Source organism: Podarcis filfolensis (genome assembly GCF_964270895.1).
Source record: "Podarcis filfolensis genome assembly, chromosome: 2".
Classification (NCBI taxonomy): domain Eukaryota; kingdom Metazoa; phylum Chordata; class Lepidosauria; order Squamata; family Lacertidae; genus Podarcis; species Podarcis filfolensis.
In genome coordinates this window covers 82,021,910-82,048,811 of record NC_139605.1, presented here as the reverse complement: position 1 = coordinate 82,048,811, position 26,902 = coordinate 82,021,910, and the positions used below count along the sequence as shown (strand labels likewise).

Below are 26,902 nucleotides of genomic sequence, written 5' to 3'. Positions count from 1 at the left end.
CTGTTTGCGAACATTTTTTGGAAGCCGAATGTCCATTTCGGCTGTTGGCATTGTTTCCAGGGCCAATCAGCCAATCAGAAGCCATGCCTTGGTTTGCGAACGGACTTCCAGAACAGATTGGGTTCGAGAACCAAGGTACCAGTGTACTCAGAATCCAATCGTTATTGCTACAATCTTATTCATTTGAAATACTTCTCTGTTTATGCCAGTCAAGAAGTGTTTGCATTTGTAATTTGACCTAGTTTGAAGGGCGAAGATCAAACTTTGCATAGTGAAGTAAATCTACCCAATCCAGACTTCTAGACCCAGTACACAAGCACAAGACACAGCTACCCTTTGAAATTTGCACTTTTGTGATGCAGTTCTCTAACAACAATAACAACAGTATGTAAAAGAATGCAGACATTAAAAATATGTGTTAGTGATAATAGCATATTAGGGAATATGCTGGCAAAAATGCATACGCTGGGCACAACTGCATCCAAAACACATCAGGAGAAAAGCACAGGAAAATGCAAATAATTTTTCATGAACTTTAAAAATATTTACAAACTGATGCAGAAATAAGGGTGAATTAAGATTGGAAAAATTTGAAATGAGGAGAAACCAAAACTGTGAGATTTGTCTATTTTTAACTCAGCATTTCTCAAGCAAGTTCCATACACAACAGTGTATTACTTTAGGCTCAGCTCAATTCCTTGAAATCAGGTAAGTATAATTTGAGCTTCTTCTTCTGTATTTTCATTTTCATTCTTTGCCTTCCCTTATTTTTACACGATTGCATAATCATCCAGTCATATCCTGAACTTTAGAAAGGCCGAATCAAAGCCAGCACTGAACATTTTTCCTCTTTTTCCTCTTTCTTCTTTCGTATTTTCAATATTAGTTCACATTGCCAGTTGAGCAACGAGGCAATTTTCTCTGATTTCCCTCTTATTACTGAGGCACATTTCTAACATCCTTTTTTTCTGGCTGAAATCCACTTTTGGAACTGTTTTTCAGTTTGCTGTTCCCTTGTTCTCGTGACATGCTTGTGCTATTTAAAGCCATATTTAATGCTCTCTCTCGCCCTTCCCATTTCCTGTTTACTTCCTTTTCTTTCTTTTTTCAGTTTTCAGAGCATGATCCATTTCTGCCCCCAACAGTGATGTGGTGGAAGACAAGATGCAAAGTCTCTGCACAAACACACACAAGAAGACCAAGAGCTGGTCGCCACAAGCAGACACACCTGCTCTTTAGTGTTATACCAAATTAAAAAAAGACCATTCTCAGCTGTTTGCCCACCTCAAAATTGGCTGTTTTGTTTCTGCTCTGGAGATATACTTCCATAGCACTATAACAGCCATGTGAGACATATTCCTGTGCAACCAGCCATAGAAGTGCAAAGTCCGCCGTACATTGAAACTATGAACAGAGCACATACATAGACGAGCACATTACAGCTACATGCCATAATTTTTCACAAATGACAATATAAAGCTTACAAAGTAACATGGAAATATATTGTTTCTTATGCTTGATATTTTTCACAAATGTAATGCAAAGGATAGGTGCAAGACGTTTGTGAAGGAGCAATCGTATCGTTTTTCCAGGAGACAAATGTACAATTTTCATTTTCTATCTTCCGAGTTCTATAAAGAAAGAATAACATGCTTCATTTTTACTGGGAAAGAATGACCCAATTCTACAAGTGTCAGTTAAGGAACACACAAGGACACGTAGATTGCTTTCAACTGATCAGGACCCTTTAGCAGTGGTGAGGCATTCATTGCCTTTCTGCAATCAGTTGGAAGCAGAATTAAAACGGTGGTCCTACATGACACTTTAGATAACGCTGTTTTCATTGGGCAAAGTTCCACTATATATTACTAATTCATTTTATTGGAGCGTTTCCATCTGAGCTCTCCAATTCCAAAATGAAACACTCAAAGTGTCTAACATAAATACAACCAATTAACGACAATAAACTCCTCCACTCCTGTAATTTGCAGGGAACAGGAAATGACTTATGAAGGACAATTCATGAAAGTCATGGCCATAGTGACTGAAAAGGAATCAACTAATTAGGAGGATGTGACTAATTAAAAAGGTACAATAACTCAAAAGTACTCTCCATAGTACTTTGCCAGTCCACACTAGACAGACTGGTGCTGCAATTGTATTTTACAACAAAAAGAGGCCCTTATCAGGTCTGAATAAATTAGGAAGACAGCAGAGGAGCTCACATGGGCTGTCATTACAAATGAAATTTACACATAAAAAATTAGTGAACAAAGGAGGTCAATTCCAGTGAAAATAGGGTGGAAGTGACCTTAAAGGAAGGTCCAGATGAAGGATTTATTAGGTGTTGAATATGCTGATTCACTGCACAGGTAACAAAAAAATCCAGTCTCTCCCCCTCTCAATCACTTTAGGAGAATCGACATCTACATCTAGAAACCCTGTACTCCATTGCCTAGGAGAGAACAACTCATGTCGAAAGCATCACACGCACAGAAGATGGACCACCACTGCTCTCCATCTGACATGAAACATCAGAAGGAGGTTGGCTCCATTCACACACCTTGTCACACCTCACTGGATTGTTGGCAAATGCTAATGATAAAATTTCCCTTGGTGGATATGATAAGCCTCAATGATGTGATATCAAGGAGAACTGGCTTCCTTTGGTTGGCCAATCCCCTTCCTAACTGATCAGCACTTCCTACCAACTGTAAAATCTCTCATTCTAATTGGTTAACAGGGTTCTCATTCTGCTATTTTAGAAATCTTCAATATATGCTATACTTTTAGGTGGTTGCTTGGAAACTTGCCTTGATCTAAACCGGTGCCTTAGATCTCTTTGGTCACACTGGGCTAACATGTAAGTGTTTTGTTCTGCTGGAGGCTACACACAGCAGAGAGTAGCGTTTTAGTTCTTATTTCCTGGAATCTTGCAGGAGTCTGGCATCTCCCGGGTCTGAGTTGGGGGTGGACTGTTAACAAGAGTGTTGACAGCCTATCAGTTTGGGGGTTTCGATTGACACTGAACCCCTTAACCTTTACAGGTCTGTGCTGTAAGTTCCTACAGAAACATCAGGAGGTGGAAACAATTACAGTACCTAGTGTGACAATTTACTTAGGGAAGCACTGGTAGGTTTGTCATCTCTCGAATAACATTTGGTGCCCACCTAAAGGCTTGGTTCTCAGTATTTTTAATGTGATAATTTCTCCATATATAGACTCCTCTGGAGAATTCTGATATGACGGACCAGCTTTCTGAGTGCTTTGGTTAGTCAAAATTACAACTTGCCATATCCAGGGCTTAACCCACACTAGTAGGGTTTCTCAAGAAAACTGAGATATACTGAAGGCTCATCCATACTTCTGCTTGCTCTGAATTAGAGCTAAAGAGCAGGTTTTCTGGGGGAAAGTGGCGGGGCAAAGGCAAAACCACTAGATTTATGCCTAGAAAGCATGGGACCAGCAGAAAATCACTCAGAGCCATGTTTTCTAGGCACAGGACAAGAAGCAGGATGGGCCCTGAGATGGAATCTTGTGTTGTACATGATGCAGCATTCCCAGGATCTCTGGGGAAAATAAACTTGTGGTGAATTCATCACACAAACTAAAGGTTGTATACATTGGCATTCATATAATTGCTCTACCTAGCCCACACTGGTCTTTGTTCTGTCTCTCTCTCTCTTCTGGAGCTTAATGGATACCTACAGCCCATGATGTGACCTTTGTCAGCTGATTTCATAATGTTGTCTTTTGAAAAGTGCAGCACACATTTGCAGCTTCATGTGGTCATAAAATTCTTGTGAGCAGATAGGAATTTGGAGAGGAGGCCAACAGCAGTAAATGAAGCTTACTTACCTGCCAGTCACTTTATTCTGTTCTCCTTCAGGGTTGTCAACCCAGTATTCAGAATTATTTCCAAGTTTCAGATTAACCTCCTTGATCTAAGGAGAGATGATGATGATGATGATGATGATGATGATGATGATGATGATTTTATTGAATTTATATACCACCCTATACCCGGAGGTTCCAGGGTGGTTCACAGAAAAGATAAACATAAAAACCACAATATATATATAACCACAATAAAAACAACAACCCAATAACACATCCCCCCATAAGAGAGCCACATTTTAAAAGGGCATAGGATGTCAATCAGATCAACCAAAGGCATGGTTAAAAAGAAACATTTTTGCCTGGCACCTAAAGGTATATAATGAAGGTGCCAGGCGAACGTCCCTGGGGAGAGCATTCCGCAGATGGGGAGCCACTGTAGAGAAGGCCCGTTCTCATGTTGCCACCCTCCTGACCTCTCAAGGTGGAGGCACATGAAGAAGGGCCTCAGAAGATGATCTCAGGGTCCAGGTAGTTTCATATGGGAAGAGACGGTCCTTGAGGTGTTGTGGTCCTGAGTCGTTTAAGGCTTTATAGGTCAAAACCAGCACTTTGAATTGGGCCCGGAAACTAACTGGTAGCCAGTGCAGTCAGACCAGGATCGGAGTAATATGCTCAAACCATCTTGCTCTGGTGAGCAACCTAGCTGCTGAATTCTGCACTTGCTGAAGTTTCTGAACTGTCTTCGGAAAGCAGGAAAGGTCAGATCAGAGTCTGCTCTTTGCCCTCACTCCAGAAGAGTATAAGCAGCCCTCACTCCAGAAGAGTATAAGCAGCACTAAAAAGGAACTGCAAGTTACCCTCCAAATTAGGACCTCTGAGATAGCTCTGGACTATAGCAACTGCACCTCTAATTTAACAAACTAAATGAGATTGACTGACTGAGTGCTCACTAATGGTTCCTCATCATCCTGGGGAAAAGGGACAAGTGGGTTGCCATGGGGTTCTGTGCCGGGCCCATGGTTCTTCAACGTCTTTATAAACAACTTAGATGAAGGAATTAAGGGGATGCTCATCCAATTTGCAGGTGACACCAAACTGGGAAGGGGAGCCAATGCCACAGAAGGCAGAATCAGGATTCAAGATGGGCCCAAACTAACATAATTAAATTCAATAGGCTCAAATGTAAAGTTCTACACTTAGACAGGAAGAATCAGCTGCACAAATATAAGATGGGGGACACCTGGCTTGCCAGTACAGTAGTACCTTGGGTTATAAAGTTAATTCGTTCCGGGGGTCCGTTCTTAACCCGAAACCATTCTTAACCTGAGGCGCGCTTTCGCTAATGGGGCCTCCCGCTGCTGCTGCGCCACCGGTGCGTGATTTCTGTTCTCATCCTGCGGCAAAGTTCTCAACCCAAGGTACTACTTCCAGGTTAGCAGAGATTGTAACCCGAAGTGTTTGTAACCCAAAGCATTTGTAACCCGAGGTACCACTGTAGTACATATGAAAAGGTCTTAGTAGACAACAGCTTAACATGAGCCAGCAGCAGCAGCAGCAGCAACAACAACAACAACAAACAGCTAATGCTATTCTAGGCTACATCAACAGAACTATACTGTCCAGATCAAGGGAAGTCATACTCCAAGCAGAAGTGTGGATTAGCACTCAGCTTGAATTTGTTCTTATTTGTGATATAAAGTTGCTTTATATAACTAGTTCATACTATTCTATTTTGTATAATTTTGATATTTAGATCTCATTTGTTGTGGGTGGGTGGGTTGGGACATATTTCTTCTTTGTTGGGTTCAACATCCCACAGTGGCCAATGAGGTGCCTTCAGCACATTTGGCAGTGTTCAGGAAACAAATGGCAGGAGAAAGTTGTGAAGCGAGAATCTGAGTAAAATTCTGGGAAGGGGAAAGGTCACACATGGTACATAAGAGGCTCCAATTGTATGCCACTACTGTACCTAGGAATAGAGTTAAGTAAAGAAACTGAGTAGCAGATGGACCATCACAGAAAACTATGAGGATCAAGAATGGGAAGAACAGTGTGTGTGTGTCCCCTGCATCACTGAAATCTAATTAATTCTCTATGCAAGGTTAGTTCCAGGAAATTCACCAATGCTCACCGCTTCAGCCGTTGCCAGGGGTGCACTTCGCCTACTGCAGTCCCTCCGTGCCTCTGCCCAGGTATGTTTATGAGTGGAGATGTAAAGGCACGTTGTTTGATACTTCTGAAAGTCCCCTGGACACTGAGGAATAACTGAAACACACAGAGCCCTGGGATAAGAAACCATGGTACTGAAACAATTCTATGTACTAATCATGAAAGCTCCAGATCTTAGCATAGCTTGCTAGTCATACACATCCATCCAAAACTGGGCTCCCCATTCTATACTGTTCAGTGCTTAATGCTGTGGATATTTGCACATTTATATATTACAAATGTATTCTACCCAGCCCAGCAGAGAGTACATAAGGTTTTGATCCATTGCCCATGGATCGTCACAACAGGCTGTGGATTTAACCTATAATTCAGCCCTGTCTTTCCTCTATTCCTTTGGGCTGTAGAGCTCCTAACACCATCTTCCCTCTAACAACTTGGCTACTGTTCTTCCAGTGTACATGCCGGTGCTACAGCAACATAGCTGAACTATCCTCAGAAACCCAAGGCAGCTAGCTATCCTCTAAAAGAGCCAAATCTGTATTTGAATATTTAATCAACTGGTGCTTGACAACTTCTCACATACACAATAGTCCCATGAAAATCACATCAGGAAGTGACCACATCAGCTGCCCACAGCAAAAGGCTTTGATTCTGTGTATCAGAGATGGTGAACCTGTGGCCCTCTAGATGCTAGTAGAGTACAACTTCCATCACCCTAACCACTTGCCATGCTGGCTGGGGCTGACAAAGGTTGGAGGCCAACAGCATCAGGAAGGCCACAGACAGAGGCAGATTTAAGGGTACTCAACCGGTTTGTCCACACTGGGTGCCGAACCAAGAGGGTGCCACATTTTCTCCACTCCTCCTCACAACACACCTTTTGCCCTAACATCAATTAGTACAATGCCTCATGAACTTCTGATAAGTGCACTTTTTTCTGGAGAGAAGCTGAAGGTACATTTCATTCTTACATCCAAGAAGGGTTCATACATGAGCATGCTAAGAGTGAGAACTTCCTTTACCAACATAAGAAGCCCGACTGCTGCATTTCCATCTGAGTGGCTCTGGGCCTGCTGCATTAGCAGTGACTGATCAGACAATGAAGAAAGGTGTGGTAACATGACTCGCCCCATTCTGGTGGGGTTGAATGGAAGAAGGCAAGAACTGTACATAATGAGGAAACACAGTGGGCTTCCTCCTCTGGGAGTGGGTACTTTGGGCTAGCAGGAATCCTATTTTTTTTAGTCTGTTTCCTGTGGCACATTAACAGTTCCTCTCACAGTATAAAGTTTGAGAATGTTTGGACTAAAATGACCAGCGGCATAGGATGATATGCCCTTCCGGGTCCTCTGCTGAACTTACATTTCAGAAAGGCCAGCACAAAGGCAGCTGACGCTATTAACAGGGAAACAAACACCAAGATGTAGAGGGTGACGATAGAAGCTCTCCGACAACAGCAGTCCGTATGATCAGTAAATCTGGTGGGTGTGGGCACACCTGCAGATAACCAATAAGAGTGACTATTATAGCACACACAGAGAAATAGCTGGTATCACAGAGTAAGGGGCCAGATGTGACCTGTACATATGTAAAAGGCATGTGTATATGAGATGACATGCTTAAGTGCAGCCCACTTCCTCCCCCCACTACATCTGCTGTGGATGGGAGATGGTGGGATCTGTAGTTCAAAGATGAGGTGGGGTGGTGGAGGGTGATACTTGGGGTGAACCCCCCTAATGTATATTGACAGGCCCCTGCACAGGGAGGGACACAGGGGGGTATACTTGCCCTGGGCCTCGGAGGCCTAAGCCAGCTGAAGGTGGGGTGGGCAGGGACTGGCTGCTTTTTTGTTTATAGTTTTATTCTATCAAGAATCCTGCCCTGTGCCTCAGACAAACTCTCCATGGGCCTGTTAAGTGGTGCCTCAGACCACCAATTTCCTTGTCTTCTAGGCTCAACCCTTCTGAAAGGACAGATGAGCCTAGTGTGTACAGCAGGCAGATAAGCACCAGGCATCCTGATATATGATCTGTAATAGATGGTGTTTGATCAAAGCAGGAGAAGGAGGGCTTCTGGGGTGGGTCATCTGAGGGAGGTACGTTCCGGCACCATTCTGTCTAGAAACAAAATGCTGCTTATATGAAAATGATGTTTTGAATGTGCTATAAAGGTACAGTGTGCACACAGCCTTAGTTTAAGGGAGGTGTATCGCTCAAGGACACATCCATTCTACCTTTCTGCACGAAGCTGACCTATCAGCATCAGTGAGTCATTTAACGAAACATCCTATTGGTTAAAAATAATGAAGGCCTTGGAAAGATGTCAACATGGTGTGGTCACTCAGCTCATGATCTGCATCAACCTACTCCCCTAATTTGTTGTTTAGTCGTTTAGTCGTGTCTGACTCTTTGTGACCCCATGGACCAGAGCATGCCAGGCACTCCTGTCTTCCACTGCCTCCCACAGTTTGGTCAGACTCATGTTTGTAGCTTTGAGAACACTGTCCAACCATCTCGTCCTCTGTCGTCCCCTTCTTCTTGTGCCCTCCATCTTTCCCAACATCAGGGTCTTTTCCAGGGAGTCTTCTCTTCTCATGAGGTAGCCAAAGTATTGGAGCCTCAGCTTCACGGTCTGTCCTTCCAGTGAGCACTCAGGGCTGATTTCCTTAAGAATGGATATGTTTGATCTTCTTGCAGTCCATGGGACTCTCAAGAGTCTCCTCCAGCACCATAATTCAAAAGCATCAATTCTTCGGCAATCAGCCTTCTTTATGGTCCAGCTCTCACTTCCATACATCAGTACTGGGAAAACCATGGCTTTAACTATACGAATGGCTTTAACTCCCCCAATATATGGCTTTAACTTCCCCAATAGGATAGTTTATTTATTTACCTGGAAATGATCTAGGTGAGCAATTATTTAAACAGGTTCTAGTGGGCCCTTTGGATGGGGTGATAGGGTGAGCCCTCACAGGCATTTCCACAGCGCATGCATTGGCTTCTTCCCAATCCCCAAACCAGATTGAGGCCATGGACATTATTGTGCTGTTAAGAATCACTTACCTGTATCTGCTTTCTGTGTTTGCTGTGGGGTTGGTTGTTGCCATCTCAGCAAATGGGGAGGTACAACATTCTCATAATCCCTTTCAGATGGGGTCAAACTTTCTATGGAATCTAGAGAAAGAAACAGTAGCTAAGGGGTGGTATTAAAATCCACACACCCTTTGAAAATCATCATTTACTGTATTCTGTTTATGCCAGGCATGTCCAAAGTCTGTTTCGGGGGCCTAATCCGGTCCCTGTGGCAGTTTATTTCCTGAGGTAAAATCCTAAAAAAACCTCCAGTCCTAAAAGAAACTCAACAACTCCAACCCTAAAAGAAGCTCAACAACTTCAATCCTAAAAACAGGTCAACAACTTTGGTTGGCCCTTTGGTTGGCAGCCACGGCCCTTCACTTCATCAAATCTGGCCCTCTTTGAAAAACGTTTGGACACCATTGGTTTATGCAAAATGGCCATGTAGAAAAATATGTAATGTGGCTTAGAAAGTACACAGTGACCCAGTTCTTATGGCTGTACGTAATCAAGACAGCATGCTGGTATTCACAGCAAAAACTGCAGCTATTTCACTCCTCCTCCAGTCCAGCAGCTGCTCCATTACTCAGAGCTTACCCGTGGTTTGGTTTGGTGTTACATGCAAACTTGGGCATGTTGCTTGTCTCCCCCAGATAAACCAGTGCCGGATTTAGGTATAAGCTAAACAAGCTATAGCTTAGGGCTCCACTCTCTTGGGGGCCCCCAAAAAAATTTAAAGGAAAAAAACTGGATGTACGTTTCCAAAATATAAGATGAAAAAAACAAATAAAATAAAACCTACATACAGCAACAGTGTTTGTGTTGTGTATGGACCTATTAGGTCCATAAATTACCATATAGCATATATTCAACACCAAAAACAGTGACAATTTGTGGTTGACAAAGGACAGCTGGACATATAAAGGGCCCCATTACCTTCAGTAACTTAGGGCCTCATCAAACCTAAATCTGCCACTGAGACAAACCTATGAGTGATAAGCAGAGAACAAACCTTGACTACAGCCTGTAGCTTGACTGAAGTGAGGGAACCCAGGAATCCAAGTTCAGACATCATGCTAAGCCAAACCATGGCTTAGGTCCAGGTAGCAAACCAGGACAGTGAGAGTTGTAGCTGTGAGTGGCTGGAAAAACTACTGCCACAACTGCAGAAGTGGCTGTGTACCACCTAGCAAGTATTTCTTCTCCATATGGGTAAGGCCATGTACAAAGCCACATGGAACAAAATAATAGTCAATATAGGAACAACTGCCTAGGGTTGTGGACCACCGGGATAAAATTTACGGCATGTAATGCCTTAAGAGAAAACATTATGAAAATGATATATAGGTGGTACATAACCCCAGTCAAGCTTGCAAAGATTTACCATGTGCCTGACAACAAATGTTGGAAATGTAAAGAAACTGAAGGTACATTTTTTCATCTTTGGTGGACCTGCCCGAAGATTAAGGCATTCTGGGAAATGATCTATAATGAACTTAAAAAGGTATTTAAATATACTTTCCCCAAGAAACCAGAGGCCTTTCTCTTGGGTATTGTCGGCCAAGGGGTGTTAAAGACGGATATAACTTTCTTTATGTATGCTACAACAGCAGCTAGAATACTCATTGCGAGGTACTGGAAGACGCAAGAACTACCCACACTGGAAGAATGGCAGATGAAGGTGATAGACTATATGGGCTTGGCAGAAATGACGAGCAGAATCCGAAACCAGGGAAGAGAAGCAGCGCAAGAAGAATGGAAAAAATTCAAGGACTATTTAAAGAAATATCATAAAGTTAATGAAAGTTAGAATGATGTTGGACTGGAAAGTAAATGGTTACTATTAGCAATGGTTAAGACAAGGAAAACAAGGAAGAATAGTCTAAATTTAAATTAAAATAAGGGAAGATTTGCTGAACAATCGATAAGAATTTGGAATACAGAAAGGGGAAGCATGAGGAAGTCGGGGAAGATAGGATATGAAATTAGGACATGAAATGATATATGTTTCTTGTTTTGTTTTTGTTTTTGTATGTTTATGTTTGTTGTATTGTGTTTATATGGAAAAATAAAAATATTTAAAAAAAAAAAAAGGAACAACTGCCTAGAAATTGGTGCCTGAGTTTTGCTTTTTCTCTTCTCTCCTTGTCGCTTTTCCCTTGTGTGTCTGTGTTTTTAAGACCGCAAGCCTACAACAAAGTGTTTTGTTTTGATTTTATGTAAGCCTCTCTAGAAAGCTTCTCAAGAGCAGGGTACAAATGCCTAAAATAAATGAAGCACATGGGAAATGGATCCCCTTAGTGTCTATGAGATCAGTATCACAGAGGCCAGATCCAAATCTGGTAAAAGGCCCCATTCAGATAGCTTTGTAGCCCCAGCTGTATGGAGCAAATTTTGTAAGAGCCAATGGGACCACTCAACTTTTCAGTGATGTTTCAACACAAACACAGGTTAACCCCCCTCCAAAAAACCACCACATCCTATGATTGTATGCATCACCACAGAAATGTAGCATAGTTCCAGTGAGAGATGCATTGCTTCCTCCATGTGTGGCCACCATTGGATTGTTTTGCTTGAGGTATTCTAATAGGTATGAGAATGATTACTATGAGAACAGTCACTATCCCACTTGTTTGATCCTTTGGAGAATGTTCTATGAGCTGGGGTAGAGTAGGTAATAAGTTAAAAAAAATTATTCCGCTTCTTTCCCCAGCCCTCATATTCTCATATAATGCAACTGTTTACTACATGGCTAACCAACAACATTAAATCCACATCTCTGTGCTAGGTTGCTCACTGATACAGGTGTGCAAAGTTGACACAGAACACTTCAATGGGAATTAGTAATTATCTTGTTTTTATTTCTTAAAGCAAAAACAACTAACTTTTGCACACTGGAACAAAAAATTATAACTTCACTTATATACTAATCTAGTCTGAAGTGGGGGTGACTGACCAGGAATTTCGAGGCCTTGGTGGATGGTTAAATGAAAATGTTGAACCCCAACATGCAGCAGTTATGAAAACAGTAAATTCTGTGTTGGGCTCATTAGGAAACGGATTAACTGTCAACATCATAAAGCCCTTATACAAATCTATGATGTGACTGCACTAGGAATACGATATACAGTACAGTTCTGGTCACAACACATCAAAAAGGATATTGGGGACTGAAAAGGTTTCAGAAAAGCCCAACCAATGGAGAGGGTGGAACAACTTCCCTATGAAGAAAAGTTACATCATTTTGGGTTTTTCAGTTTAGAAGATGTGGAAAGTGATAGACGTGTATAAAGACATGTGCTTCATGGTGTGAAGAAAGTGAAGAGAGTATCTTAGTATTTTTTAATGCTAGAGCCTGGGGCTATCCAATAAAGCTAAACATTGGACGATATAAAAGGAAGTACTTCTTCACACAGCATATACCGTATTTTTCGCTCTATAAGACTCACCAGACCATAAGACGCACCTAGTTTTTGGAGGAGGAAAACAAGAAAAAAAATATTCTGAATCCCAGAAGCCAGAACAGCAAGAGGGATTGCTGCGCAGCGAAAGCAGCGATCCCTCTTGCTGTTCTGGCTTCTGGGATAGCTGCACAGCCTGCATTCGCTCCATAAGACGCACACACATTTCCCCTTACTTTTTAGGAGGGAAAAAGTGAGTCTTATAGAGCAAAAAATAAGGTAGTTAAAACCATGGAACAGGATTCGTCAAAGAGTCCCATCTGTGGAAGCAATGCAAGAACTTCTACTTGTTAAATGGTGCTTTCCCCGCCCTGCTCCCATCCACATGCCTCAAAATTGGGTCACTTCTAAAGAGGGAAGACTACCTAAGACCTTTTTTGAAATGACTGACAATATGGACTGGGTTGACATCTGGAGAGTTAGAAACCCCCTGGGAAGAGAAGGAACATTCTTTTCTGAAGCTCAACTGACTTGGACACGAATCGACCAAATATGGATAACTAGAAGTCTGGCACCTAAGGTGAGGAAGGTGGAAATCTGCCCCAAAACATGCTCCGACCATAACGCCTTGAGAATGGATATGACATTGATCCCAATCGGCTCCTTTAGATGGAAGATGAATGATGGCCTGTTTAGAGATCAAAGAATTGTAAAGAAGGCCCAAAAAACCTTAAAGGACTATTTTGAGATTAATTTGAACACTACGGTGGAAAAAAGAACTATCTGGGATGCAAGTAAAGCTGTGATGAGAGGGTTCTTGATTCAACAGAATTCCTTAAAGAAAAGACTGCAAAATGAAAAGAAAGATAAAATTCTGGAAAGTATCAAAGAGTTGGAGAAGAAGTTAAGATCTAACCCGAAGTCCCAACCGATTCTGAGAGAAATTAAACTTTATCAGGCGCAATATTCCAAGCTGATAAATCAGGAAATAGAATGGAAGATTAAAACAATGAAACAAAAAACTTTTGAATCGGCAAATAAATGTGGGAAACTGCTAGCTTGGCAGTTGAAAAGGAGACAAAGATTAAATACAGTAACAAACTTAGAGGTTGAAGGAAGGAACATTCAGAACCCGGGAGAGATTAGAAAGTGCTTCCAGAGGTATTTTAAAAAGTTATATACTCAAGGGCCACAAGATGAAATAGAGATTACACAATTTTTGGAGAGAAATGGATTAGCAAAGCTGTCAGAAGAAAATAAAACAATTTTAAATGGCAAAATAACACGACAAGAGATTGAACAGGCCATCCTGAGTCTGAAACAGGGCAAATCACCAGGGCCAGATGGACTGACCTCTAACTACTACAAGACATTGAAGGATTATTTGATACAACCTTTGTTGGAGGTCAGTAATGAAATAATGGAGGGGAAGAAGGCGCCTGAATCGTGGAAAGAAGCATTTATCACATTGATTCCAAAGTCAGAAACTGAAAAGACACAACTCAAGAATTACCGTCCCATCTCCCTTTTAAATGTGGATTACAAAATATTTGCAGATGTTTTGGCACGAAGATTTAAGAAAGTTTTAAGTGAGATAATCCATAAAGACCAGGCAGGCTTTCTCCCGGGCAGACACATGTTTACTAACACAAGGAACATCATAGACATTTTGGAACTTTTACAAACAAACATAAACACTAAAGCAGTTTTAATTTTTATAGACGCGGAGAAAGCCTTTGACAACATTTCTTGGAAATTTATGAAGGGGAATTTAAAAGAAATGGGAGTGGGACGGGGGTTTGAGAACGGGATTGAGGCAATATATTCAGAACAAAAGGCTAAACTGATAGTTAACAATGTGGTTACAGAAGAGTTTAAAATTGAAAAAGGTACACGACAAGGCTGCCCGATTTCCCCATTACTGTTTATTTCGGTTCTGGAAGTGCTCCTGAATATGATTAGGGGGGACCGGTTGGTGGAAGGGATTCAGGTCGGAGCGAAACAATATAAGCTTAAAGCTTTTGCAGATGACCTAGTTCTGACATTACAGGAGCCGGAGTCTAGTTTGAAAAGAGTACTACAACTGATTCAAAACTTTGGTCGAGTGGCAGGATTTAAGTTAAATAAGCAAAAAACTAAAGTTTTGGGGAAAAACGTGACAGATATTGAGTTGGAACAGCTTCAGAAAGAGACAGAACTAAATGTGGTTAAAAAAGTTAAATACCTAGGGGTAAACATAACAGCAAAAAATCTGAGTTTATTTAAAGATAATTATGAAAAATGTTGGTCAGAGATTAAGAGAGACTTGGATAGTTGGTCAAGATTAAAACTTTCTTTGTTAGGCCGAATAGCTGCCATCAAGATGAATGTATTGCCAAAAATGTTATTTTTGTTTCAGACACTGCAGATTGTAGACAAGACAGAGTGCTTCCGGAAGTGGCAGAAAGATATTTCTAAATTTGTCTGGCAGGGCAAAAAGCCCAGAATCAAATTTAAAATATTAACAGATGCGAAAGAAAGAGGGGGCTTTGCCCTGCCAGATTTAAAGTTGTATTATGAAGCTGCAGCTTTCTGCTGGTTAAAAGATTGGTTACTTCTTGAAGATACGGATGTCTTGGATTTGGAAGGTTTTAATAATGCGTTTGGATGGCATGCATATTTATGGTATGATAAAGTTAAGATAAATAAGGCCTTCAAGAACCATATTGTCAGAAAATCAGTCTTTAATGTCTGGACAAAATATAAAGACTTACTGGAGAATAAAACTCCGAGGTGGCTGTCACCCCTGGAGGCTAAGGCTCGGAAAAGAGCCAATATGGAGGCCAACTGGCCAAAATATTGGGAGATAATAGAAAAGGATGGTGACAACTGGAAGTTGCAGAGTTTAGAAAAGATGAGAGACAAAGTGCGAGACTGGTTACACTATGCTCAGATTAAAGAAGTGTTTAAAAATGACAAAAAGCTAGGATTCCAAGTGGAAAAGTCAAAGTTAGAAACTGAACTGTTAGAACCTAAGACTAAGGTACTTTCAAGAATGTATAACTTGCTGCTGAAATGGAACACACATGACGAAATGGTAAAATCAACAATGATAAAATGGGCGCAGGATATTGGGTATAATATTATGTTTGAAGATTGGGAAAGGTTGTGGACCTCTGGGCTGAACTTCACTGCATGTAATGCGTTGAAGGAAAATGTGATGAAAATGATGTATAGATGGTACATGACCCCTGTTAAACTGGCTAAAATATACCATTCGTCTGATAGCAAATGTTGGAAATGTAAGGAAAATGAAGGAACATTTTTTCACCTCTGGTGGACCTGCCCTAGAGTGAAGGCCTTTTGGGAGAAGATATATAATGAATTAAAAAAGGTGTTTAAATACACCTTCACTAAGAAATCAGAGGCCTTTCTCCTGGGTATTGTCGGCCAGAGTGTGTTAAAAGAGGACAGAACATTCTTTTTGTACGCAACAACAGCAGCAAGAATATTAATTGCCAAGAATTGGAAAACTCAGGAGCTACCCACTGTGGAAGAATGGCAGATGCAACTGATGGACTATATGCAACTAGCCGAGATGACCGGCAGAATTCGAGACCAGGGAGAAGAAAGGATGGAAGAAGACTGGAGGAAATTTAAGATTTATTTACAAAAATATTGTAATTTGGCTGAGTGTTGAATTGGATGCCAGTGCAGACAATTGTCTACCATTAAATTAGATTTAAGGTTGAATTATATGTCAAACCAAATTAAGATTATTAATTAAGATGAATTAAATGATAATTTGTTTGAAACTAATTTAATAATGATGTAAGTGTATGCGGGAGGTGTGGGGGAGTCCCATGTAACAATTGAGAGATGTTAAATGGACAATGATAAGTGCTTATCTAATATATGCTTTATTTGAAAACTTTAATAAATATATTATAAAAAAAAAAAAAAAACAAAATTGGGTCACTGAGGGGTGCCAGGAGAAACACACACCCCCTGAACAGTGCGTGCGAGGAGAAGAATGAAGATCATTCCTCCTGGAAAGCCCAAATGTTGAAACTATTGGCTTTGTGCAACACTGAATTATTCCCCTTGAATTCAATACCATAAGATATATGAAGGGCTTGGTTTGCTTTAAAGGAGGATTAGAGAAATTAATGAAAGATAAGGTTATTAATGGTTACTAGTTATGGTGGCTGTATATTAACTCCAGTACCACAGGCAGCATGCCTCTGAATACCAGCTGCTCAGGAGCACAGTGGGAGAGTGCTTCTGCATTCATGTTCTGCTTCTGGGCTTCGCAGATGTATGAGGGTGTTCAGGAGGGCACCCTCTATATCGGGGTTGGGGAACCTTCCTTAGTCTGGGGGCCACTGGTGAAGGAACAGGGGTGCAGGGGGGAGCGCAAGATCCTGGTGGTACGATCCAGCTGGGGTGCCATCACGGCTGCCCCCTCATCCAGCGCTGGGTGCTGCCCCTGCAGGCGTTGCGTCACGGCCCCAGGGCACATGCCGCGCCCCTGCCTGCTCTCGCCGCCCCCCCGAGCTTGAAGCTCCACCACGGCTGGGGGCCAAAGGTTTAAGTGTGTGATGTCGTATTGTGGTTTTAATGTTTTCTGTTGGGAGTTGCCTGGAGTGGCTGGGCAATCCAGGCAGATGGGCACAGGGGCGAACCCAGGCTTTATTTCACCAGGGTCAAAGACCCAGTTTGGCACACGCACCAAACACACATATGCGTACACATACACACAGGCTAGGAGCCTTAATGGCACCCCTCTGGAGGCTTCACCTGGGGCAAAACAATCTGGCTAGCCCCCCCCCACAACTATGCCTCTGGATGGAAGGCATATATTATTATTATTATTATTATTATTATTATTATTATTATTATTATTATTATTATTATTTGGTTGGCCACAGTGGGGAAGATGATGCTTGACTAGATGGGCCTTTGGCCAAGGGCTCTTCCTGTGTTATGTTCTCAAGGAGTGCTGTTTGCATGTGTATATTTGGCAAAATTGCATGCATGGATGTGTCCATTAGGAGAAATTCACACTAGAATGCAAATGAATGTAACCGTAACTTCTCCCACTTTTAAGAAGCATCAAATTTACGATCTTTCTCCAAAACGAATTATGATACAAATGAATGTTCATGATGTTAATTTTTTGTTAAAAAACAAACAAACCTTAAACTGATGCAGAAGAGCGGAGAAGTGAATTTAAGATTCAAGAAATTAGAAACTGAGAAACAGAAATTGACAGATTCATCCATTGCAAGCTGTAAGCCACCCACTGCCCCACTCACAGCATGTGTGCAGGAGTGAGACAGAAAATGCTATGGAAAGGGATGGACAAGGGATAAGATGTGTGACAGAAAAAGGGTGCATTGGAGGAGAGAAATACACGGTAGAGCAAGGTTCTTCCTGCAGACTGACAATTAACTAGTGTGCCTTTGAGTTCACCAGCCAAAACACTAAACACAGGCTTCTTGTACAGTGGTACCTCGGATTAAGAACTTAATTCATTCTGGAGGTCCATTCTTAACCTTAAACTGTTCTTAACCTGAAGCACCACTTTAGCTAATGGGGCCTCCTGCTGCTCCCGCGTCACCACCGCACAATTTCTGTTCTCATCCTGAAGCAAAGTTCTTAACCCAAGGTACTATTTCTGGGTTAGCGCAGTCTGTAACCTGAAGCATCTGTAACCTGAAGCGAGTGTAACCCGAGGTACCATTGTAGTTATAACCATCAAAGCAAATAGGGCATTATTTTATATTGTTATAGGTTTGAGGGGAGTCAGTCTGAACGATACTCATGGATCCCTTCCAAACCTGTGATCCTATGTATGTGAGGTTAGAATCCACAAGAGGAAACCCTTCTTCACATGATCTCAGGGCGGGGGATAGTGACAAAAAACACCTGATAGTAAAACAAATGAAATACATATTATAATACTAGCATATGAGCAGGAAAGAAACACATCAGTTAAAAACTACAGAGTCTGCCTATAAAATTCCTAAGCTCCCTGAAAATACATCTGGCAAGTATGCATAGCTTATAGAAAGGAGAAAGAAAAGGTGAACAGGAAATGTATGCCTCTGGTTGTAAGCTGAGCCAAAATTTCTTTTTATTATTTGGCCATTCCGTTGCCTCTTTATAGGAACTGCTTTCTATCTCTTGCCTTCTATGAGTAGAACCTTTGCAAAGTTGAGTCCCAGCCAGATGCAGTATACTTCACATGGCTTTCCTGCCCATATCACCATGATCTCATTAAGCATATGTTGCAAGGGAGGGCAGGGAACAAACTGGGGAGATGGTGCTCCATACATCCCATTGATTCTAGGTTAACAAACTAATCATGTAATCAAGTTGGCCACTGCCTTATGTGTTACTATGGTTTTTGTTTTGGAAGGCTGGGTAAAATGGACAGGTTTGATACAAGCACACATCTACCTTAAATATATATAAATTCCATTTTTAAGCTGCTCTCACAGCAGTGCTAGTGCTTCCTTATTACATCTCTTCCTGTCTGGCATGCCTTATCAAAGAATGCTACAGTTGCAGCCAGCTAAATCACTGTGCATGCAGAACAACTTCCGTAAGTAGAATGGCACTTCTCCTCCTCCTCTTCTCACATGCCTCCTGCACTGCCCCAAATTTGTTTTCCAAGGCTGAGTGTGGGAACTGGGGGCCAAGCAAGGGGAAGAGAGTGAAACTGAAGTCCTCATGTGGAATGAGAAGCTGGATACAACCCATAATATAAAATCCAGGTAGAGATATAGGTAACCTTTGATACTGGTTATTGCTTTAGAGTAAATATGTTTTAGAAATATGTACTGGTGAGTTTTAATACACTGTACACCACCCTGAGACCATACAGTGAAAGATAAAGAAACATCTAAATAAACTAACTGCAGATACCCATTTCATATTATGTGGAGGTAAACTTTATATTTTATGTATAACATTCATATCCCACTCTACATGCAATGTACAGGGCAGTTTCTAGATATCCTGTGTTATTTCACAGTCACACTTGGTAGATTGCGGTGGGTGAGGGGGAGGCGGGGAGAGACAGACATACAGACATTATCCGGAAGAGGTTTAACCCAAAGCCTCCCTTTCCATCCAGAGTCAGAGATAAAGAGAGTAGAATGAAACTCAAGAGAGAATGCCCAAATCATAATCTCAAATAGGCAGCCAGGAGTGGGTGGGTGGGTCATGGAAGAGAATGCATGCCAGGTTGCAGAGGTGTGTTCAAAAGCAGTGTGGTCCTTTGTATCATCATCACATTTATATCCTACCTTCCCTCCAAGGAGCTTAAGGAGGCAGACACACTTCTCCCCACCCCCATTTTATTCTCACAAACATCCTATGCAGTAGGTCAGGCTAAGAAATGGTGACTGGCCCAAGGGCACTCAGTAAACTTTCTGGCTGATTTGGGATTTGAACCCTAGTCTTCCAGGTCCTAGTTCAACACTTTAACCGCTATATCACAAGGGCTCTTTGTTTGGTAAAGACAGTGGGCTAGAAGTCAAGAAACACTGGGGGCAAATATTAAATCAATAAGCCAGGATTTGTCACTGCTTCTCTACCAGAAACACATAATGTTGGGAGCCGGTCAACCAGGAATGCTGGTGAGACCAGTATCCTCACGGATAGAGTCAGGCTGCTTCTTTACTTGATTTCGCAGAGCAAGCACACACTGCTCCATCCCATTCACACTGTGCTTTTGCTGAACCTGATGAAGCCTCTGTTCTGCCCACATAGTTGGCCTAATAATTACCCTCTAAATTGGTATTGGTCTCCCTTTTCAAACGTCACTTCTTTCAGTTGAGTAAGTAGACCAATCCATCAAAGCAAACACTGGTCAAGGTAGAGAAGACAGGCCTACGTGCACACACACAAACCCTTCAAGGTTCTTTTTTTGCTGTCCAGTTCCTACCTGGCCTCCGACGTGCCATTTGTTCTTTTCTCGTGTAGTACAGCTCCAGCGCTCCAGAACTCTTTGGGCACTTAGCACTGTTTGCTGTTCCCTCAAAAGTGAGATGTGGCTACTTCCCCAAAGGCAGGCGTCACTGACTTGTACAACAAGTGGACCTAAATGTTTATGTCTTGCAAAATTCTCAGAAGCTTCCTTTAGCTCAGAGACCACAAGCCATAAAAGGTCTACACATCATGACTCTTCTATCAGCCCCCTCAGTTCCTTAACCGTGCTTAGTGTGTATTGCAGAGAGGGGAGGGTGAGCAGCCTTAGCTGCTTTTAACTTGTTTTTCATTACCTTATATGTAAATCGCCTTGAGGCAGTGGTTTAGAATGTGATTATTAATAAATGAAATACAATAATGGTGAGCCATCTTGGGCTAGTCATAGCACAAAGCAGATCAGTTTTGAAGCAAGCTGAGTCACTAAGGGGCAAAGAAGAGGAAAGGAAGAAAAAGGCTATGGGACATGAATTATCACCAGTCATCAATTTATATACCACTTACAAGTTTCCAAGCAATTAAGACAAAATAGCCTCCCTGACCTTGTACAGACAATTCTGCTTCCGCTCTAAGTAACATGAAACTCTGTGACAAACCTTATTACAAAGTTCTGGCCCTGTTGGAACAAGAGACACCAGGATGCAAACTCAAAGACACCAAATGTTATATTCTGTGGTTTTAATGTTTTAGTTGTTGTTAAATTTTATGAGCCATCTTGGGTCGATCTTTGATGGACTGTAATGCAAGTTATTAAAATAAAAGTAGTAGTAGTAATAGAGTGAGAGAATTAAACATTATTTATTTAATATACCGTTGCTCACCACCAAAATCTCCAAGCAGTGTGAGATTCCAAGAGTTCCAGGCACCAGGTCCATGTTTCGTTTTGGAAATGAGGTACAACAGAGACAGTGGTGTCTTCATCATATAGGGTTTATTTACACATATATACAACCTGAGCCTATGATGGAAGGGGTCACAGCATGAACACCCCAAGGTGGTTTCGTTTCTCCCATAGCCACAGCCTTCATTCAAACAGAAATCAACCATTGTGCTCTGATCCTCTAGCTTGCTGCCTTTTGCAACCTGCAACATTTCCCCCCCTAGGTCACATCATAGCCCACTCTCAACTCTGACTTTTGTTCTTCTAATTTTCTCAGCAATAGAGGAGGGTCCCATCCATTTACCATCTGGGACAGAACCCCCTCTCCATTGCTTTCTTAATGGCTCATCATCTTCCCTTTGTTTTCTTAATGGCCTGTCTGGCTTTAACCCTTGCTGGATCCAGGGGTTTGGGAGGCTTGATTAAAGTTGAATATAAGAGCATCCAAAAATGGCAAAGCTGGTCCCGTAGGAAGAGTACTGTCCCATCCAGAACAGGCTAAGCACCTTCTCCCTGAGAAAATTAAACAGGAATCCTCAAAACCTCCATCTTGTCAGAATTGTGCTTCAGATTATTGGTCCTCATCCAAAGCAGGCTATTACTGATTTCAGGCACCAATTCAGCACTTCAGCTGCCACACAGAATATGCTGCTATGAAAGCCCTACACTGTAACCCTCTTGCGAGGATTGAGTAACTTGGCTTCACAGCAGGACCATCTGATGACCCTTAACTACTGGGCAGGAATAATCATATGACGAAGCCTCAAGAAGTATGTACGACCTAGGCCATTTAGAGCTTTATATATCAGAGCCTGAAATATACTCAGAGTCGCAAAGTGATTTCATGCTCTTTATTCAGCTCATAGTGGTGAGGAGGAATGAATGAATGTCCCCTCAAAGTATCTGCTTTATATACATTATTTACACAATGGGCTGCACATGATTGGCTAATTCCGGAATTCTACTGTAAGCCAATCAGGTTGTGGATTCACTTCTATCTGGAGCATGATTGGGTGGTTCCTGCCAACCAATCATACTGCTGCCTTGTTCTAGGACCAATCAGACTGCTGCATTCTGAATCCTATTGTTCTAGGACCAATCAGACTGCTGCCTTTTGGATCCTATTGTTCTAGGACCAATCAGACTGCTGCAGTTTGGATCCTATTCAACTCAGTACATAACAGAGCCAACACCTTGAATAGTGTATAAATACCAGACACCAGAGAAAGATGAGGATCACGAAGCACAGAATCTTTAAAAATAAAGAAAAAACTTAATTTGATCCATTCTTCTTGATGCCCCAGTCTAATATTCTGCTAATAATTAGTGAAGATTTTCTCTTTCTTGAGGAGCAGAGGTGGGAGTACCTTCACAAATGAAACAATGCTCTATCCTTCTCCAGGTACATGAAGCGTTTCCCAATATATTTCAGTCCACAGATGAATCTGAATTTGAAATACATCTTGGAATGTTGCAGCTACGGTGCGCTTCTAACCAAAAACAGCTTTTGGGAGTTAGATGGACAGAAAAGCTACCTACAATTGGGAGGGGGGACTGGCTCAGATGCCAACAAACTCAACACCTACCTCAGACTTTGTAAGTTCCAGACATGGCCAACCCTAAAAGAAAGTATGGGTGCTCCTTCCACTTACTGAATGCAAAGTAACTGTGTGTTTCAATCACTTAAAAACCACTGTAACCATTTCCAGAGGGGTCAGCTGTATGTTTGATGCAGCAAAACCTAAGAGTTTTGAGTCACCTTAAAGACTGTAACCAATGTGCTACGGCATAGTAAGAACGAATGCTTATGCCAGAATACGTGTGTTCCTCTTTAAATTGCCACAAGACTCTCTACTCTCTCTATATTTTTGTTATTCCCGCACCCCGCGCTGAAATCACTGCAATGCCAGCTGGCCACTAGAGGGGCACAAAGCACACACCATGCCTCTCTACATTTTTCCTAACCAGCGAGAAAAGCTGCCTTAACCACAACCTCACCAGTACTCTTCCCTTTAAACAGGGAAATGAGGGGCGCATGCGTATAACTGCCTTTTGCCATAGAGACGAGACCGGAAATCCAGCCCGGCGTTCATCGTGTGATAACCATAGAGTACATGACAGGTTGCCACGGTGATCGCTCAACCTTCCAAGCCACAACCTCTGCCGCTGAACTTCTACCAAGCCCTGTTTTCTTCCGCAGTTTGGTAAAGACACGCAGGTTGTTATTACCAGCCTTATAATACTCCCTTAGGTTCAACTCGCGCTCCGAGGAAACCCTCCGTTTTAGCTCATTCTCACGGAACGATGGTCGCAAGACCGCCTAGGCCCCCGTTTCGTTGCCATGGTGACGCTTCCGAGTCTTCGCCACTTCCGTTAAACGCATTCGTTTCTCCCCTCCCCTTTTGCAGCGGCCGTAAAGATTGTCGTACAGGCGGAAGGTGAACATCGCTGCAAAAGAGTGATAATTTCACACAGTAGGTAAGAGATATGAAGAGCATTTGGGCTCAGTAAAAGTTGGCGGGGAGGCAGAGGAAGCATTATTGTTATTGCCTTCCCCTCTTAATCTCCGTGATTCCTCCAGGTTTGCAGAAGCAGTGGGAGGGGGAAGGTCCCCTCTAAAGACCTAGTGGCGTCCCAGGTGCAGCTCTTTCGTGGTGCAAAGTGGGGTTGTGTCTCGTATCTGGCTTATAAATGTAAACAGGTTTGATATATGGCTTATCGGACATGCCTTTTCCCACAGGAAGTCCCGGGAACTGCAATTTAGCAGGAGTGCTAGGAATCCCTTGGTAATCCTTTCACAGAACTTCAATTCACATAGAATAAAAAGAGGTTTGCAATAATAAGTTTCCATTTGTGGCATAGACTAAAGGAACCTGGAGTTTCAAGTTTGTTATCTTTGTAAGTCACTGTCACCATTTCAGGGGCTGCTAGGCTAACTACGAACTACTAGCTATGAACTATTCGGCCCTTTTTTGTAGAGAAGGTGATCAAGCATCATTATTTTGGTTGTTTTTCCCCCGCATATATGCATATCTTGTTATATTGTGGTTTTACTGAATCCTTTTCCCAAGCATCTGAATGTTATACGTTTATAGGAATTCTCACATTTTACCTTCACAAAAATCCATGAATTATGTTAGGCTGGGAGGTGATGGCTAGCCCAAAGTCACCTAGTGGGGATTTAAACTTAGGCTGGCAATACCCAGATTCAGCATCCTATCCACTTCCTTGTACTAGCTTATATGTCTGTCCTCCCATGCAAAATAAATATCATTTAGAAGTTGCTGTATAAAGTAGTGCCCCATTTGAAATGCAGTTGTGTGAATTTTAGAAAGGTGCTTATTACCCTTTTAATTTTCTTTCTTAATAGCATCATGGACGCGCGTTTTACCCGTGGAAAGTCTGCTATCCTTGAACGGTCACTCACCCGACCCAAGACTGATGTTAGCCTTAGTGCCTTTTCATTATTGTTTTCTGAGATTGTGCAGTACTGTCAGAACAGGGTCTACTCTGTTTCTGAGCTTCAGAACAAACTTTCTGAGCTAGGTCAGCAGGTGGGTGCTCGTATCCTGGATGTGTTGGTGATGCGGGAGAAAAATGGTAAGAGAGAAACCAAGGTCATCAACATTCTCCTGTTCATCAAGGTTACCGTATGGAAGGCTCTCTTTGGGAAGGAGGCTGACAAGCTGGAGCAAGCCAATGACGATGACAAGACTTACTACATCATTGAGAAGGAGCCTCTTATCAATACTTACATTTCTGTTCCCAAGGAGAACAGCACACTCAACTGTGCTTCCTTCACAGCTGGCATTGTGGAGGCTATGCTCACTTGCAGCGGCTTCCCTGCCAAGGTGACAGCCCACTGGCACAAGGGAACCACCCTCATGATAAAATTTGATGAGTCAGTAATAGCACGTGACAAAGCCCTGGATGGCCGCTGACTGCTTCATTTCATTTAATCTGGATTGTTTGTGTGTGTATGTATATGTACATGCATATATACACACACTTTGACAGTATCCTAAAATAACTACCCTGACCATGCTTGGTGCATAGTAAGGGAGAACCAAATGGCATCGGAACAAGTGACTGTGTCCCATATACTGATGGCAAATGTTTCTACAGCATTTGTACTGATTACACAGGACCAATTCTGTTTCCAGAACTCTACCCTTAATTCTGTTGCTTGACTCTTGGCGAAGGCTTGAGGAGGGAATGCAGTTCACGTTCCTAGCCAAGAGATAACACAGTCCTGATTTGCATATGAGCTATGTAATTTGATGTAAAGATTCCTCTCATGCTGTTGTATTGGTTTTGTTGTTACCCCACTGACATTATCACTAGAAAAGCACGGATGAAAGGTTATTGCTAGGCTGCCAGCTTTGGAATGAGCTGAAATTGTCTCTACTCATTCTGTTGCTGCTTCTTACCTAGTGCCTATCAGTTATTATTTAACTTTGCAGTCTGCTTGCTGTCTTGCCTCTAGGAATGAGCTGCAGCTGCCTTAGCAAATCAAGTGAAACCCACAAATTACATTACCAGTTTGCTTAAGAGTGGCTCAGACTTGCAGATGAAGCACTTTAAGTAAAAAGTTCAAGGGCAGGGGTAAAACACTCCAGAACCGGTGAGAGCTTTACCTGCTTCTGTAAAATACACTGTTCACTGCCCATGTTTCTTCTTTGAATACTTGTCTCCACACCTGAGGAAAATATCTAAGAGTTGTAAAGACTCCTTTGATAGTTATTCCAAGAGCTGTTCTTACAGGGCTTTCCCTCAGCATAACTGGTCCTTCACAGTGTTTCCTGTTTGCCCTGAGAAGAGAGGAAAGTGATGTCACCCCCCAAACTAAGATTTCTCTCTCTTTTCCTTTTTTAAAAAATGGTAAAATAAATTAACTAAAATACCAAGAATATACTGTTGAAAGATATTTTATTGCAGAAATCTCATCTAAACCAGTCAGTTTCAAATCATTCCATACAATGAAGATGCTAATGGTTTTGAAGAATTGTTTACCTGGTTAATAAATTCCATAAAGCAATCCATTAAGGATGTTTTTGTCTGTCTCTCTCTCAACTTCATTTAGTGTGTTGTTCCTGTTCTGTGCACAGTCCATTTTGTGTGACTGTAATAGTGTTCACATTCTTTCCAAATAGCATTGAATTGTTGGGCTTATATCTTTGTTTTTATTATAAAGATGTAAGTGAATTTATTTGTTTTTTGTCATAAAATTTATTTTTGGATAGTGGGGGAAAAACTTCAAAGTGGTTTACAAAAAGAATAAAACAATAAAATTTATTGGTAATAACAATTAAAACAACAATTTAAAGCATTCAAAAAACTAAAACCAGCAATAAACCAAAAAGCACAACAGCATTCTAGATATTTGGGTAGACTTCGCTAAACAATGTTTTAGCAGGTGCTGAAAAGTGCCTGCCTGGTATCAATAGGAAGGGAGTTCCAAAGTATAGGTGCTACCACACTAAAATACCATTTTTACAAATGCAGAATGGGTATTATGTGGCACCTGTAACAGTGCCAGTTCCTCAGTTCGAAGTGGTCAA

The 26,902-nt window shown here is 41.8% G+C and overlaps 2 protein-coding genes across 3 annotated transcripts; one reads left to right on the top strand and one right to left on the bottom strand.

Moving 5' to 3' along the window:
• Positions 1–519: 519 nt before the first annotated feature.
• Positions 520–20,571, bottom strand: LOC310755214 (C-type lectin domain family 4 member D-like). The gene is made up of 6 exons (XM_083597628.1): positions 20,421–20,571; positions 9,072–9,182; positions 7,372–7,506; positions 5,972–6,105; positions 3,859–3,944; positions 520–1,631 (listed from the first exon to the last, which is right to left on the bottom strand). Exons 1-6 carry the CDS (start codon positions 20,437–20,439, stop codon positions 1,511–1,513), a joined length of 606 nt encoding a protein of 201 aa, XP_083453754.1. The 5' UTR covers positions 20,440–20,571; the 3' UTR covers positions 520–1,510.
• Positions 20,572–23,422: 2,851 nt separating this feature from the next.
• TRAPPC5 (trafficking protein particle complex subunit 5) lies at positions 23,423–26,387 on the top strand. 2 transcript variants are annotated; one of them, XM_083597630.1, is made up of 2 exons: positions 23,423–23,815; positions 24,712–26,387. In XM_083597630.1, the coding sequence occupies exon 2, from the start codon at positions 24,716–24,718 to the stop codon at positions 25,280–25,282; it is 567 nt and encodes a 188-aa protein (XP_083453756.1). In that variant the 5' UTR covers positions 23,423–23,815; positions 24,712–24,715; the 3' UTR covers positions 25,283–26,387. The 2 variants fall into 2 exon arrangements, with proteins under 2 accessions (XP_083453756.1, XP_083453755.1); XM_083597629.1 differs by having other exon boundaries at positions 23,436–23,819.
• Positions 26,388–26,902: the final 515 nt, after the last annotated feature.

Bases quoted from the DNA above. Each gene is read 5' to 3' on its own strand.
- LOC310755214 (XM_083597628.1), bottom strand. The intron at 3,945-5,971 runs GTGAGCATTGGT...ATCTCTCCTTAG, and splicing joins CCCTGGCAACGGCTGAAGCG to ATCAAGGAGGTTAATCTGAA. The intron at 1,632-3,858 runs GTAAGTAAGCTT...CTTTCTTTATAG, and splicing joins CAGAATAAAGTGACTGGCAG to AACTCGGAAGATAGAAAATG.
- TRAPPC5 (XM_083597630.1), top strand. From the start codon at position 24,716: ATGGACGCGCGTTTTACCCGTGGAAAGTCTGCTATCCTTGAACGGTCA.